The sequence below is a fragment of the Zootoca vivipara genome, chromosome 2 (assembly GCF_965207765.1).
Source record: "Zootoca vivipara chromosome 2, rZooViv2.hap1.1, whole genome shotgun sequence".
Classification (NCBI taxonomy): Eukaryota; Metazoa; Chordata; class Lepidosauria; order Squamata; family Lacertidae; genus Zootoca; species Zootoca vivipara.
Window position 1 is genome coordinate 59,067,518 of NC_142584.1, and position 16,147 is coordinate 59,083,664.

At 43.0% G+C, this 16,147-nt stretch overlaps 1 protein-coding gene across 1 annotated transcript; it reads left to right on the forward strand.

Moving 5' to 3' along the window:
* The first annotated feature begins 1,547 nt into the window (after nt 1-1,547).
* LTC4S (leukotriene C4 synthase) lies at nt 1,548-15,510 on the forward strand. Its single transcript, XM_035105636.3, has 5 exons — nt 1,548-1,731; nt 8,109-8,208; nt 12,589-12,659; nt 14,140-14,221; nt 15,179-15,510. The coding sequence occupies exons 1-5, from the start codon at nt 1,674-1,676 to the stop codon at nt 15,279-15,281; spliced, it is 414 nt and encodes a 137-aa protein (XP_034961527.1). The 5' UTR covers nt 1,548-1,673; the 3' UTR covers nt 15,282-15,510.
* Nucleotides 15,511-16,147: the final 637 nt, after the last annotated feature.

A 16,147-nucleotide genomic window follows, 5' to 3' on the forward strand; every position in this document is an offset into this window, starting at 1 on the left:
AGGATGCAGGAGGAGCAGAGCAATGATAAGGAAGATGGCCCAAAGTGGCAGCGAGCAAACCTGCTGATCCACTGTTGTCTTCTCCACAAAGCAGGCAGCACCAACAGGGCTTCCCCTGTTGATTGTAGGTCCCAAGATAGTTGATATTGATGGAGGGGCTTTTTTAAGCGCTCTGGTTCCAAGTCATTTAGGACTTGATACACTGATGCTAACACCTTGAAAGGAGCCCAGTAGTTCACTGGTGGGCAGAGCAGGGGTGCTGGCTAGGGCAAATAGAAGTTGGAGTCCAAGAACATTTGGAGGGCCACAGGATTCTCATCCTGCTCTAAGTTGTGGGGCATTTATGATGGTGACTAGCTAATAGTGCTCAGAGCAGTAGTTGGGGCACTGTTGCTTCTGCCTGTCATTGCCACCAGAAGGTCCTGCCCAAGGCCCCATAAGACGTGAAATGGGCCCAGCAGCCAATGCTGCCTTTCAGACAAAGGGATCAGGAAGGGAAAAGAAACAGACCCACAATGGCCTAGACCAGGAAATACGGTATGTTGTATTGACTTCTTAAGAAAAACCCTGCATACCTAAATATATTAAACACATTATTCTTTTAACAGGCACAGCCAGTATAATTAGAAAAGGAAGACCTAACCAACTTTGGGATGTGAGTCAATCTGAGATGACTGTCCAGAGGCCAAATTGGATTAAACTGTGTGTGTAAATGCACCTGTGTTCACAAGATATCACTCATTCTCACCTGTTCACAAGTCATTCATAGGAAGGAAGCAGTGTGACTATATCTGTTTAATCAAATGTGTATATGCTGTGTTTTTGCTTTGGTCCAAAAGCACACGGTTTCTAATTTTCATTGCGTTAGCTAGCAAGAAAACAAAGGTTGGTCATTGAAGTGCTCATCTGCTGTCACATTGGTTCAGTATTTCACTAGTGAGCAAGTAAATGTTCAAAAAGAAATCTTTGGCCTCAAAACTGAATGACATTTAAGAAAAGAAAAGAAAAGATCACTAATTCCTATCATACCATGGCTGAAGTGGTGCATATAGTGCTTATTGTAAAAGGCTAGGTATTCAGCCATTGTGAAGTGCCACATCTTAACAATTCAGGCATGTCCAACTGGTAGATTGTGATCTACCAGTTGATCACTGGATGTCTGTGGTAGATCACTGGCTCCCCCCAAAAAGCTCAGCAACTTTGGCTCCCCTAAAAAAGCTCTACATCTTTGCCCTGAAGCCCCCAAAACAGGGCTTTCCTTCCTAAAAAACCACTCAACCTTGGCCTGAACCCCCCAAAACATGGATGGCTTTGCTTCCTAAAAAAAAAGCTCAGCCACCTCGACCTGAACCCCCCAAAAGGGGGTAGATCACTGCCAGTTTTTAACTATGAATAGATCACAGTCTCTTGGAAGTTGGCCACCCCTGCTATTGAATAGGTAAATGAAGCTCAGGCTGTCTCAACAGTACCACTGTTGACGGGATCAAGTCATAACCATCCAGCAAGCAGTGAGTTAACTAACCAGCCCTTTGGAAGAGGAAATGGAGGGTTGTGCTGTCTGATTATATTGACGGCTACTGTGGGCATATATTAAGGAGCAGAGAAGTCATAGCTTCAAAGTCTGTGTAGCTTTGTAGCTGTCTCACTTTTGTCTCACAGTTTCAAGATCCAGCATGCTGCATCAGATAGCCTTGCTGGCCACTGTTACTGTCCTGGGAGTCTTGGAACAAGGTAAGGAATATGCCACTACTATTAGAGACAGGTTTAATACCTCTTTTCAGGCAGTATGAGCCAAATAAGATCTCCCAAGTTAAATAGGAAATACGGTATGCACCATTGATGTTGGGAGAAAAAGATGAACTTTAAAGTGTAAAAATATAATTGACTTGCAACTCTTGCCTTCTATTTTAGAGTAGCAGGGAATGGAAACTGGATTGTAAAGCCATACTTGCAATGTTGATAATGGTGTAAAGAACTTTTAAAAACGTTTGTTCATTAGAATGCCAACAATTGCCTAAAGAAACAAAATTGTAAGAAGGGTCAAGATTAACTGAACTAAATAAAAGAGATAATTTGCTAGGGAATTTAGGCTTCTCTCATGGGAAACCTTGAGTAGTAACAAGTAGAGCAAAATACTGAGTATTTTGAGTAGAGCAAAATACTGCATAAAGTGAGGTACATGGAATGTAAAGTATCCCTATTGCATCCTAACAATTTCATATGCAACGGCAGATTAATACATAAAAGGCACTCAAATCAACTTTGCATAGCTTGTTTTTGCATAATGAGCAGGGGAAAGAATAATGATCAAGACTGTTGAAATCTGGCAACAATATAAAGAGACTTTAATGCGGACTTGATAGATAGCAGCCTGTTCCAAAAAACAAAAACAAAAAACCCAACCCTTTAGTTGTGGTATAAACTGACAGTGAGATTTGTTTTTAGTTCCTAAATTGACAGCTTGACCAATTAAATATGTCAGCTAGAGTGGTGTGTTTATTGTGTGCTGATTTATAATATCTGAAAGTCTGTTCTAGTGATATGCTGGGAACTGTCTTACCCTTAAAAAAAAACACCTGTTCATACAAGTGGGGACTTCATATGAGGGGATAACATGCAGAGCAGGAGTGGATGCTTCACTTACAAACTTTCATGAGTTTATGATTCCCCTTACAACAAAAGTAAAACTGTAGGTTGTAGGGTCCCCCCCCCCAAAGAGGAGACTGCGATCTCACAGGAGCTGATGGGCCCCATATTACGCAGTTCATGTAAGTAAACTGCCTGTTTTTTGTTATTTTTCATTTCAGGGTTCCTAGTATATTTTTAGGAACCAGGTTTTAGTATTAACAATAAGAGTTCGAGAAAATAATCAACTTGGTGGAAACCTGACGGCTAATCAACAGAATGTGTCATTTCAGACTGATCTTAATTGTAGCAAGTGGGACTTGTAACCAGGGCTGACCCAAGACATTTTGGCACCTGAGGCGAACCACAAAGTGGTGCCCCACCTCCCAGCTAGGAAAGAAGGGGTGACTGAGTATGTACATCAGCAACAAGGGTGGAATAAAGATCTACATAGGGATCAGTTGCCCCTGTGGATCCTGCCACCTGAGGTAGTTGCCTCACCTTGCCTCATGGGTGGGCCAGCCCCAAGGGAGGAGGAAGGGGGTGTGGTGGGTGTGGGCCGCCCCAGGTGTAACCACGAGGGGGGTGACCAAATGCCGGGTGGTACTCACCATGCACCTGAGCCATGTGTCTCTCCTGGGAGAGCTGCAGTGGCTTGGGCGCGTGCAGACTCTGCGCTGCCCAAACACTCTGCCCGCTGCCTCCCCCCAGCTGTAGGGCAGCTGAGTGGGAGGAGGCAGGCAGACTCCACCCCTGGACGCTCCGCCCGAGCAGCTTCCTCCGCCCCTGGCCAGCCCTGACTAACAGAAATTTGGCCATGTGGAGGCGCTGCCATTCCTTGTTCCAGTCTGTCAGGCATGTCTCCCCCGTGCTACTCCATTCCCCTGCTCCCCTGGTTTTCCATTTCCCCCCCTCCCCAAACAGTCAAGTCAGTACCTCACTGGGCTGCTCCTGGGTTTCTTCCTTCAATATTTTTTTTCTTTTGTGGTACTTCTGCAAACTTTGGGGTTCCTCCGCATTTGCTGATCCGTCCAATTTATGCATGGCTGTGACTGTTTTGGCATCTTAAGGAACTTTTCAGAAATAGAGGAAATTATGCTCCCTCTCCACCGAAACAAAAATAATTAAGCGTTTGTGCAGGAAGCCAGTGCGATCTTATCTTTACCTTGGAAAGGCAGTACCCAGGCTAATATGAGTCATATTCTCTATCATTTTGGCTTTCCCGTTAAAACCTGACAAATCCTTAGTCAATTAATAAATCTGTCCCTTTCTTTTCTGGAATAAGTCAGTGGGCGTGGAGGCAGAGAAAAATGAGGAATGCCGGTCTTATAGAGTGCTTTGTGCAGCAACTTAAGTAGGTATTCCTTAAAGGCACTCACAACTAATACAGTAAATATTGGTTTATTCAATTCCTGAAACAGCTAGGCTAGTTTCCTGGTAAAGTAATGGTCCTCTAAGCATGGGCCATTAAGGTGACAAAGGAAGTCAGAGTTAGAAAGACAAAGGCCAGAGTTGAGAGTTGAATTATGTGAGCTAGAAGCTAGATGCTGGCAGGTTGCAGGTTGGGCATCTGGGAGACATAGCCATGCCTGATTTCTGTTGGAATCCAAGGCTGTGGCTTTGAGGGAAGCAAGATCCTCTTGGGGTGATAATGCTGTGAACCCCTCCATCGTAGGCTCAGGTTGTATATACAGTATGTGTAAATAAGCCTTTTATCATAAGGACACCACAGTCTCCCGAGTCCCTCATTTCAAAGGAAACACAAAGGTAAGCACCTTTAACCCCTGGAATTTCACACCGCTTAGAGATTAGGGCGGCATGCAGCGATATGAATGAGAGATGCAAGGTATGTGGAGAAATAAGAGAGCTGAGAGATCGAGGAGTCAAATTGGGAAAGGGGAGTTGAAAGACATAGTAGAGAAAACAGAGTGAGAGTAGGCACAAAGTGAAGAAGTAATTTGTAAAGAATGTCTAGAGCATGCAGTAAGATAAAAACGCTGGAGCATGAATAAAAGTCACACTAAAAGCCTGAGGAGATGATAATGGAAGAGATGAAAGTGGCCAGAAAAATGAGCTAAGCATTACCAAGAGATGTTTTGGAGAGGAAGACTGAATCTGAACAAGGCAACGTAAGAGAGGCAGAGTGCTGGAGTAAAAAAAAAAAGGACATAAAATTAATATAATCTAGGAGAAATAGATTCAATGCCCGCCCCGCTGTCAAGGTGTTATGCTGCAAGGGCACAGTTCCTAAGCACTTAAAAGAAAGCAGTCTGCACTGAGATGGAGAATGGAGCGAAATCATTGGGGGATAAGGGGCAGTTGTGATGTCGAGAAATGCCTCTCAGAAAGTAAAGCAGGGTGCAACAGGAAGCAACTTGCTAAGAAACAAACCAAGTTTTCACTCAGTTCTCCCACAACATGTTTTTAATAAGTGAGCAAACCTTTAATATTTTTCTTTACGCGATGCATGATTCTGCGGTTAGATCTTTGCTGAGATGAAAATGGAGCAAAATCATAACAAGGGCGGAAGTTAGTTTTCCCTGGGCGTTGGCAACCTCTGCCAGGCTCTCTTCAAACCACCATTGCTACCTGGGCTGAATTCTTACCTGTATTGCTTTCTCCTTGTCACCTTGATGTTGGCATCTTTAAGTCAGAGAGCTAAAGACCATGTTTATAGTGCCTGGACTTCACCTTTGATCAGGTGCAGAGGGAACATCCTTCATGGTCTCCATATGTTAGGGATGAAGGCTTTCTCTTCCCATATCTATGAAATGCTCCCTCCTGGGAGACCTGGCTGACTGTCCTTTTTGTGAAGTCTTTTTGAGAGCAGGGAAATGCGTTTCCCCCCCCCTCCAAATTTTTCAGTAATTTCAGGATGTGTTTTGTCTTAAAAGTTAACTTAAAAGTTAACCTCTTTTAACTGATGGTTTTTGTTTGCTGGGTTCACTACTTTTTCTTGTGTTATGAGGAATTTTCTTTTATGAATAGTTTTGTTTAACAGAGGGGTTTGGTGGTTGTTTTTGAGATATAATAATGATTCTCTGTGTTTTCGTACGCTGCTTAGAGGTTCTGGTGCAGGCCATACACATGCCAAATTAAATGTACAAATAAAAAAAGAAGACCTTCCAGTTCAGAGTGGTGTGTGTGTGTGTGTGTGTGTATCCTTTTCCTGGGCAGGGTTGAGCTCTGGCATCTCTTTTTCTAAAAGCGAAGTACCAGGGTATATAGCAATTGCTGTTAAAGTTTTCACTATTAAATACATTCAGCCCTTTAGCCACCTAGTTCTCCAGTCATTATGTTTTGACTGCCCTCCATGGTTGTCACTTGACAGTGCAATGTGGACTGAGCAATCCCAGAGACCATACAATTCTGTGTATAAGTTGGTAGAGAAATGGAAAATGCGGGTGTGGGGGGTGGGCAGGAGATGGAATGGGTATCTTGGGAAAGAGCATGGCTGGCTGTCACTTCACAGTGCAGGACTCAAGTCTTGATTTTATTGGCCTTCTTGTGTTAGGATAAGCCACAATGCTAGGCTAAGGGCAGCTAGGAGCAAATGTGTGTGGTTGTGTTTCTAAGAAGCGATGGCCTCATTGGCTTGATTCCTTGCTTAATTTAATGGCCTTGAGGGGCTGCTGAATTATAATTTCACTCCTTACTAGAGACCAGGCTTCCTCAACCTCAGCCCTCCAGATGTTTTTGGCCCACAACTCCCATGATCCCTAGCTAGCAGGACTAGTGGTCAGGGATGATGGGAATTGTACTCTCAAAATATCTGGAGGGCCGAGCTTGAGGAAGCCTGCTAGAGACTATCATTCAAGAACTGATCTGATGACGGTGCTAATTCCATTTATGAAGATGAAAAGGGAGAGGGAGATGTTATACAGTCAACCATTTTTCTTAATAATCAAGTTTATATCTCAAGTTTTCACCTCTTGATTAGGGTAGGTGTAGTGGAATCAAAACGTTAATTTAAATGTTGTCATTTTTGTAGCTTTCACTGTTTGGAAAGAAAATGTACAGGATGTTTCAATTAAATGTTTAAAAATGTGAAAATGGTTTGGGTATTAGGGACAAAAACAACAGTTTTGTGGCCCCTTGAAGTCTTAACAGATTAATTGTGGCACAAACTCCGGATGGAGAAGCTGTAGCCCAAGATGTTCTTGGACTCCAGCTCCCATCATCTTCACTTGGCATGGCTAGTGGTCTGGAATGATGGGAGTTGTAGTTCAGCAACATCTGGAGGGCCACAAGTTCCCAATCCCTGGGATAACCTTTTTCTAGCCTAGAATCCACTTTGTCAGGTACATGAAGCATAATCTTCAGTTGGCAGGCTATCTTTTTGCATTTCACTGCCATTGAACTCCAACAGTGTCCCCCTTTTACAACTGCATGCATCTGAAGAAGTGGACTCCTATTTCATGAAAGCTCATGCCATAATAACATTTGTGTCTCTCAGCCAAGGGTGAGCAGTTGGAACATAAGATGGAGAGGTTATTAAAAGAGCATCATTCCAGTTAAGATGTGTATGGAGTTGGGGGAGGAAAGCCACATGGCTCCAGTTTGGTAGTGGTGCCCCAGTTCTGGAGACTCTCCTTCTGGAGGCATGCCTGGCCACCTGTCTGTTGGACCTCCCTGTTCAGTGGAAATTTTACTTGTTTCTTTTCCTAGTTTTTGGTGGCACTGGTTAGCCTGTTTTTGAGCCTTGAGTCTGTTTTTGTTTTATAGTTCTGATTTTGTGGTTTTACTATTGATAATGAGGTTGTTGATATTTTACTGCTATCTTAATTGTGAATTGTAATTATACTTTATTTTTTAATGCAACCCCGCTTTGCCATCACTTTTGATAAAAAGTGATATACAAGTACATTAAAGATAGGAATCATTTTTAGGAGCCACAAGGTGTCTGTCCCTCTTGTTTGTTTGCTGCCACAGACTATAATGGCTCTTCCTCTGAGTTATGGGTTTTCATGCGGGATCTATACCCATTTCTGTTTTAGCGCCTTTACCCTTATTCCCTTGATATCAAGTGTTCTAAAGCAACCCAAAGCAGAACTATGCACCCAAAATGAAGTATGGACACTAATCAACAACATAAATCTGCTCAGATTGCACAGTTTAAGCCTCTTGCTGAGAATTGTGGGTTTTTGGCTGCACAGTTTTAGAATTTTGCAGGCACCTTTATTGCTGTTGAGAGGAAGGCGAGACCAGGATGAAGAGACTAAAGGTTACCGTAGTTTGCAAATGGATGATTCTGTAATGAATGAGACTTTTGTTTATTACTCTTGCAAGTGAAACATGAATGGTGCTTGCCAGTGCAGATGAGCAAACTATGGGCATGCTGCTTATCATCCATCGTGCAACTAGCTGCTATTGGTTGTTGTTGAGTGTAATAAACATAATTTTAAAAACAATAGAGAACCCATTGTGCTTCATTGGGTGAAATAACTGGCTTCTCTTTCCTCCTTGTTTTACTTCCCATCCAGCCTATTTTGCCATGCAGGTGATCTACGTTCGGCGGAAGTGCAAAGTCTCTCCTCCTGTGACTTCAGGTCCACCAGAATTTGAAAGGATCTTTAGAGCTCAGTAAGTTCACCTGCTTCCTCTTTCCCTTCCATGCCACCCCTCTCTATAATTTAATTTTATCCCAGCTTCCCACCCCTGGAGATGTGAATCTAGATTACTCCAAGTAGGCATGTCTGGCAACGGCATACTTCCAGTCACGTGGTGACATTGGTTACCGATACAGTCGTATACTTAGTTCCTAAACTATACTTAGAACCAACTTCTATTGGCACCAGCAGCTGTAATTCTGTGTACACATGTTTTATGTGATCAGGGTGTTAACCAACCACATACTTCCTCCATCCCCGTTTCAGTCTCTCCAGCGGGCTGCATAGACTGGCAAAGCATCATCTCCAAACATTGTGTTCAAAAAATTCTTAGAAGTGAGTTGCAGCAACAGGAGATGCTGTTGTATTGTTTGGGGGTTTTCCACAGGCATGCGGTTGGCCAATGTGAGAACAGGCAAAGACATTTTGATGAAACCTTTGACCAGTTTAAGAGACACTGACATGCTTGTTGGCACCGATGAGGTGCAACCACATACACTTTGCTCTTCAGACTCTTCATATACTACTTCTTGCCGTAGTTGTGTGACAACCGTGTATTATACTCACTGGCTTCATGTCTGTGTGATGTGGCTACAAGATCACTGAGTTTAAACACCAAACCTTCCATATATTGCAACATTTGTGGAACAAATAGTCTTGAGTATTCTGCAGTTCAGTGAATGTTTGGCATTGAAGTGATTTTGTGGCCCTTATTATTTTGTTCCTTGGGTAGCATTTTGGCCAGCATGCAGCTGAATTCTGATGGCAGGGAATTCTGAATTCTGTGACTGGGAGGCAGAGGATTGTTTAGCAGAGGATTCCTACCCACTCACCTTTGCACAACTCATTTGACCACCTACTCTGGTTTCTAACTGACATTTTCAAAGAAGATGCTAAAATTGCTTTTAGAATTTCGCAAAGACATCGTGACAGCCTGCATTCAATGTACAGTGGTACCTCTGGTTAAGAACTTAATTCGTTCCAGAGGTCCGTTCTTAATCTGAAACTGTTCTTAACCTGAAGCACCACTTTAGCTAATGGGGCCTCCCGCTGCCGCCGCCACGCAATTTCTGTTCTCATCCTGAAATAAGTTCTTAACCCGAGGTACTACTTCCGGGTTAGTGGAGTCTGTAACCTGAAGCATTTGTAACCCGAAGCATTTGTAACCTGAAGTACCACTGTATTGAAAAAAGGGATTATTATTATTATGCATTTTCTCTCTCTCTTCTCCTCACTCCCACCTCTCGGCTTTTCATTTAGGAGATGCTCCAACTGCAGGAGTAGAGCTTTTAAATTCTGCAGAAATGTGAATACCTTGTTGTGGGTTCCAATTAACACATTCATTTTAAAGGTAGTAAAGCTTGCCATAGACTAACAGTGATGGTCATAAACCCATGTGTTCCCATGGAAAGTCACAAAATATATGGGGGGGGGTAAGTTCTATCAGAGAAGATGCTGCTGTTTTTATACTGAAATGATAACTACTTAAGAGCAGTCTGTACTTCACACGGACAGCCCTGTATCTTCAAAGTTCAAGGTAGGAGGGGACAATTTGCTTTGAAGAAAGGACAGGGAGAAATGGACGGCTTCCCTTATTGAATGTTTCCATTTCCCTCTAAACCCTCCCTCTGGGTTCCAGACCCATTTTTGTGAAGTAAACATGTACCTGGAACACAGTTGTGGGCAAAACCTGCTACCCGCAATTTTCAGAGGAAAAGCAAAGTAGCTTTCACTTCTCCAATGCAATTTTTCTCTCCAGTGGGAGTTTTATGAGAGCAAAGAGGACCATGGGCCTTTATTGTACACAGCTGCAGTACAATATGTAATTTGCCTCTCAGCTGAATGTAGCCGCCTGCAGACTTTACCATTCTAAAAATAAGCATCAGTCCACCCACATCTGTTCATAAACAGACACACGTGTGTCATTTAAAATTAAATGGGCTCTACTGTGTCCAGCTGTATCCTATTCAGATTTTTAATGATTGATGCGTGTATTGGCAATCACCAGATTGGACTACTGTAACATAACTTTACATCAGCCTGTCTTTCTGAAGACTGAATAGAAACTTCAGTAAGTTCAAAGTATGTCTCTCTGATGGATACAGTGCAGAGGAAGCAGATACTACCTGGGCCAATATAAATTCTTTGGCGCCCTATCTTTTTCTGGGCAATTTCAAACATGAAATGAGCTAAACTCTAGAATACATTGGGGAAACAAGTGCCCATTCCCACATGCCAACCTTATCCAAGATCTGGCTGACTGAAATAAGGGGCAGGGCGTGCAGGGCCTAGTGTGTGGTGGCACCTATATGCTGAGATTCCTGCTCTGTAATGTACCTTAAGAGCACTGGTTGGAGATGGTGGCTAATCAGATTTTGGGTTTTTTTGTCCTGCTGTTTTGAATGGTTTCTAATGGATTTTAATAGCCATTTCATTTTATTATATGTTCTGTTTTATATATATTTTGTTGAGACTGTTTCATATTTCTGCAGTGCCTTGTCCCATGGGCTCCATTGAGCCACAGTATGAGATTTAAAACAATTAAATAAACCTTGTGTTCTTCTCCACCTCAGTTCCCTTATTCTTTATTCAGCTCTCCAATGGCAAATATATCCACCTCTGTTAATGTTGCAGTTCCGTGATACCACTGCTTAGATCTCTTCCCTCTTGGCTTCCTGTCTGCTCTTACATCCAGCGTGACCTCTTCATCCTTTCTCTTGAAAGCCTCCAAGCAGTCCTTGCCCCCGCCTCTTTTATTTCATCCCATCACGCTAACCTTTCAGAGTTCCTTGAGAGTGGCAAGCATGCAGGCAGAAGTAATCCAGTCAACACAGCATACATAAGACTTCACAGAACAATAAGCAAGTTCCTCTTTTGGATCAGTAACTGGTTACAGAGCAGAGAGGATGCATCAGTACACACTTCTGGGAATGAAGGAAGTAGAGTCTCTCTCTTCCCCCCCCCCCAAAAGGCATTGGGACCTATGCTTTTTCTTGGCTGCTCTGAAGTTCCCCGTTCACAACCTCCACTCTTCTTACCTCTGAAGCTCTTCTCTCAAATGACTCTACCCTTTCCCCCTTGCTGCCCTGTGTGTGCTTCAAACTACCTTGTAGAACACTTGTAGGGTGCCAGCTGTTCCTTCAAATTTCACCTCTTCTTTTCCATGAATGCTTTGGCACAACCTCCTTTGACCAAACTGCATCTAAGCCTAAGTATGTGCATCACTGTACAGTGGTACCTCGGTTTAAGTACACAATTGGTTCCGGAAGTCTGTACTTAACCTGAAGTGAGCTTTCCCATTGAAAGTAATGGAAAGTGGATTAATCCGTTCCAGACGGGTCCGTGGAGTACTTAAACTGAAAGTACTCAAACCGAAGCGTACGTAAACCGAGGTATGACTGTATATAGTTGACTATGTGTCCCTTGTTATCTGTCTCCTTTGCTACCCCCCACCCATTTCTTCGCTTGTCTCCCATTTGTTGAATTTTTGAATGTGAGCCCATTGATGTTTTTTTCCCTTAAACGTAACACAAGGCACATTTTTGGCAGTATATAAGCATAGTGAATTACATAGCACAAAATTTCCCCTGTATTTTCAGTATCTCTCAGCAATAGAAACAACTTCTTTGTTCCTTTTTAACGAAAATCTTAGATTCTCTGCATTCAACAGGAGTACCTTGCTGCCGTTCCTCACCCACCAAGTACCAGAGTAGTATGGCCACAATCAGATAGTACGTGGATTCTTCTCCCTTGTCATGTTCATTGCAGTGATTGAGCATGTCAGAACCTTGCATTTGCCTCATGAAATGTCAAGGAAGCATTAAGATAAGTCTTTTAGATCAGGCATCCCCAAACTTCGGCCCTCCAGATGTTTTGGACTACAATTCCCATCTTCCCTGACCACTGGTCCTGTTAGCTAGGGATCATGGGAGTTGTAGGCCAGAACATCTGGAGGGCCGCAGTTTGGGGGTGCCTGTTTTAGATATTCCAAATGAATTGGTACCGACTTTCACCTTCTAGCTAGAGGTCAGGGGAGAAAGGTTCTATTCCAGCCTTCTCTCTGACATCCTCATCTCAGGGAAGAGTTTTGTTTGCAGGGACATTCAGTCATGTAAAATGTCTTACAAAGTGGTACAGCCCAGACACGGGTCCATTCTCTGCAGTGTGAACTAGACCATAGTGTTGCAGGTTGGAGATAAGGATATTGTGTGTGGGGTGCTTCATGATAAATCCAGTCATTCAATAAGCTGGTTAGGTGGGATATTATCCAGGGTCTAAGTCTCTGTGATCGTTGTGTGTCATCTCCCTATCCCCAAACTACAAATTAATTAATTTTCTTCTTTGTTTTGTTTAGAGCAAACTGCACTGAATACTTCCCAATATTTCTTTCACTCTTATGGGTGGCTGGAGTCTTTTCCCATCAAGGTAAAAAGCAAACCTTACTTCATAAAACTCTTAATGTGAAAAGCCTAAAACGTTTTTGTCAGCTAAGCTGCTGCCGCTGCGCTACTTACACAGCTGCAAAATGATGTTTGTTGCTACATAAAGGGTGGCACTCAGCTGCCGTGTCATGTCAGTCCAAGTGTTCTGCTTGTGCAATGGGACTTCCCCCCACCCCTCTTCCCTGTCTGTGTGGGAGTAGGAGAGAGGGAGAACTTTCTCTTGGGCAAGTAGAAATCGTGCTGGTGGAACAAGACACTGAAGTGTTCTGTTGGATTTCACCCTATGCTAACATTATTGCATATTTTGAGCAAAGGGTTCAAGTCTTCTGCTCTTTAAATGAGGTGGCTTCATGCTTCAGGTTAGAAGTGGGCAACTTATTTTGCTTCTGAAGATCACATGATGTGATGGGTGGCCACTCAGGGCCTCATTCCACTGGGATGATGTTGGCTGCACACAGATGCTCTATGTCTCTCATGTGCAGACACATGTGCTCTCTCTCTCTCTCTCTCTCTCTCTCTCACACACACACACACACACACATGCACACTCTGTCGCTTGCACACACATTCATGGTAAACATGATTGCTGCAGGTGTCTTTCACTGCAAAGTGTGGCTAATATAACCTGTAAGTCATGGCCCAATCAGAGATACAGGCACACAGGGGATTTAAGATGTCAGTATCCTGTCTGTACTTGACTTGCTTGCTGCAGGAAGCAGTGGTGAATGTACAGCAGTTGTGTCTGCCACATGTAATGTGTGAAGCCACTCTAACATGTTTTTACCCTCAGTTTTGCTTGCAAGTTTGTGAAAGTTAGGGTGAAAACAAATGCTCATTTGAGCCACTTCTTTTTTGTGTAGCATGTGACATAATGGCCCAATCCATGTAGCAAGTCCTTTCTCCCCAAATTCCCTTTGGTTGTGGTAGCCTAGGGGAAAAATGTTTAAAGTTTCAGAAAAGTCACTATGCTGTCAGGGGGAGGGCTAAGTAGAATCCTTCTCCTCTGACCTCTAGCTGGGAGGTGCTATGACCGTCCACGTTGGTGCTGATTCATTTGGAAGACTTCGGAAGCTTATTTTAATGCTTAAGTCACAGCAAAAACAAGAGTCCTGTGGCAACTTAAACACTGACAAATTTATTGTGGCACAATAGCACAAAATGCTTTCAAGTAGTGATGGTGTGGTAAATAGTTGTTTTCACTATTAAGGTAAGGCTAATGCAGAGGCTGTTGTGACCTCAGACTAAAGGCCTCCTGCTTTGCTTTGGTTCCCTCGTCCAAATAACTGATGGATGTGGACTTCTGCATAACTTTGGATGCTTGGATGTATCTTGTAAGTTGCAGTAGCATAGTGCTTAAGAGCGGGAACTGTAAGTGTAAGCTTTTGATGGGTTTTTTGTTTGAAAGTAGGGTCAATCTTCCAGAGACTTTCCATAATAACTACTTTGATTGTCTCTTCCTATAGTTTTGGCTGCATGCTGTGGGGTTCTTTATCTGATTGCTCGCTATCAGTACTTTAGTGGATATGCACGATGTGCTCAAGGAAGGTGAGTTGTTTTAAGCACAATGCTCTGTGTTTTTCAGTGTGCCAGTCTCTCAAATAGGCAAGTGCCTCTCTGCCACCTCCGGATATTAGCTGGCATCTGCAGTCTTGATGGCAGCCTAACCTTGTATCCCTTCAGGCTACTGAAGGGGGGCAGGCATACAGAACTGAGTGCTCTTCCATACCAAAAACATTCCTTACTTACAGAAAACTAAGTATCAGGGGCATTACCGTTTTCCTGGCATCTAGATTTCTATGTGTAGGCATGTGTTGTTGTTTCTTGATGCAGAGGTGCATTTAAACCTGTGAGCTCCAACTACACCCCACAAACAGACTGGCCACTTTACTGAGAGCTAGGTAAAAGAAAATGCTCTAGCAACCACAGGTAGCTCACATTCTTGATCTCCTTTTTACAAAAACCTCTTTGAAAACCCCCACAATCCTGCTGTTCCACAGGTGTATCATTGCATGTGGTCTAGTACTGGCAGCCCAGCTTAAGGATGTCCCATGGCAGGAGATAATTGCCCTGCAATCATTATAGGGGGCGGGGCTTGGACTTGACTGATGACTTTCTTAGGAGAGAGAACAGGAAGGGAGTCACAGGATAGGAGCTTCATAAGTCCTGTAAGTAACTGTATGGTTACATCCCATACTGGTCCCGCTTGGTTCCCAGTTCCAACAGGATCCTGGGTTATATGGAAAACTTTCTATTTGTTGAAATTCTGTTTGTTGTCTGTCATCAGAATGGTCCAAATAAATATGAAAAAGATTTAAAACCAGATTTAACAAATAGAACACATGAGCTAAAACTTTTCTATACTTTCAAACTAATTGCATATTAATATCCATTTGTCATATTACTATGGAAATCATTACGCAAGAGAAGCTTGTAATAAGTATCACAACTGACTACCCGATCCTAATAGTAACTAGCATCTTGTGTTCTTGTTCCTCTCCACAGACTCACACCCTTGTACCTCAGTGCTGGAGTTCTTTGCATTCTTATCGGCCTGTCTGTCACAGGGCTCCTTGTCTATTGGCACACCCACATTTTTTATTCCTGAAGTGAGCTTCTGAGTCAGCGTCTAGTGCCCTTCTGCTGGTAAATTATCCTGCTTATGACACCATAGGTTTCAACTTTCATTCCAACATTCATTTCATTTCATTTCTTTAAATTAAAATGATTGTACATCTTTCTTTCTTTTTTTTAAAAAAAGCAAGTTTGTGACAGTACATTTTCTTAGCTGTGTTGTGGTTGCAACAGCTTTTACATTAAAAGTGACATTGGGTCAACTTCAACTGGTAGGAGTGAGCAAGAGATTTAGAGTAACATTTATATGTGCCGGCAAGTTTTGGGAGTCATCAGTGAGCTCTGAGATGCCAGCCCGGTTTGCTTCTCAGAAACTCTGCTCCAACATGATGGTTTCTAAACAGTATCTATCATAACCAAGCTGTGAACTCAATACTGAATTCCTGTCCAAAGCAAGAACTCAGTATCTCTGGTAAGAGTGAGGGCTAACCTGTGGTCTTTCCGATGTTGTTGAATTTCAGATTGTTTTGGAGCGTCTCTTCCGCCCCCCCCCTTTGAGGTGTTCTATCAACCTTTACCTTTGCTTACGTGTGGCTGCCTTATACAATAGGTACATTTAACTCAGTTATGTATTCGGTGTGGCTGCAACTCTCCAATATCTCAGGCAAAGTAGGACCTTCCTCCATGCAAAATGGCTGTACTTTGTGCTCCAGTTAGTCCCCCCTCTTGGAAACCACAACAGTTTTTATTTATGCCTCAGTGGTGAGCTTCGGTGCCTGTGGGAAGGTGGTCTTTGATTTGGTCACAACTATTTTGCAACCTTTTGCTTGCGTTTGTGCATAGTGCTATCCGTCAAAGGGAACCTACTACCATTGTGAGTTCACTAATGGATCATCACAT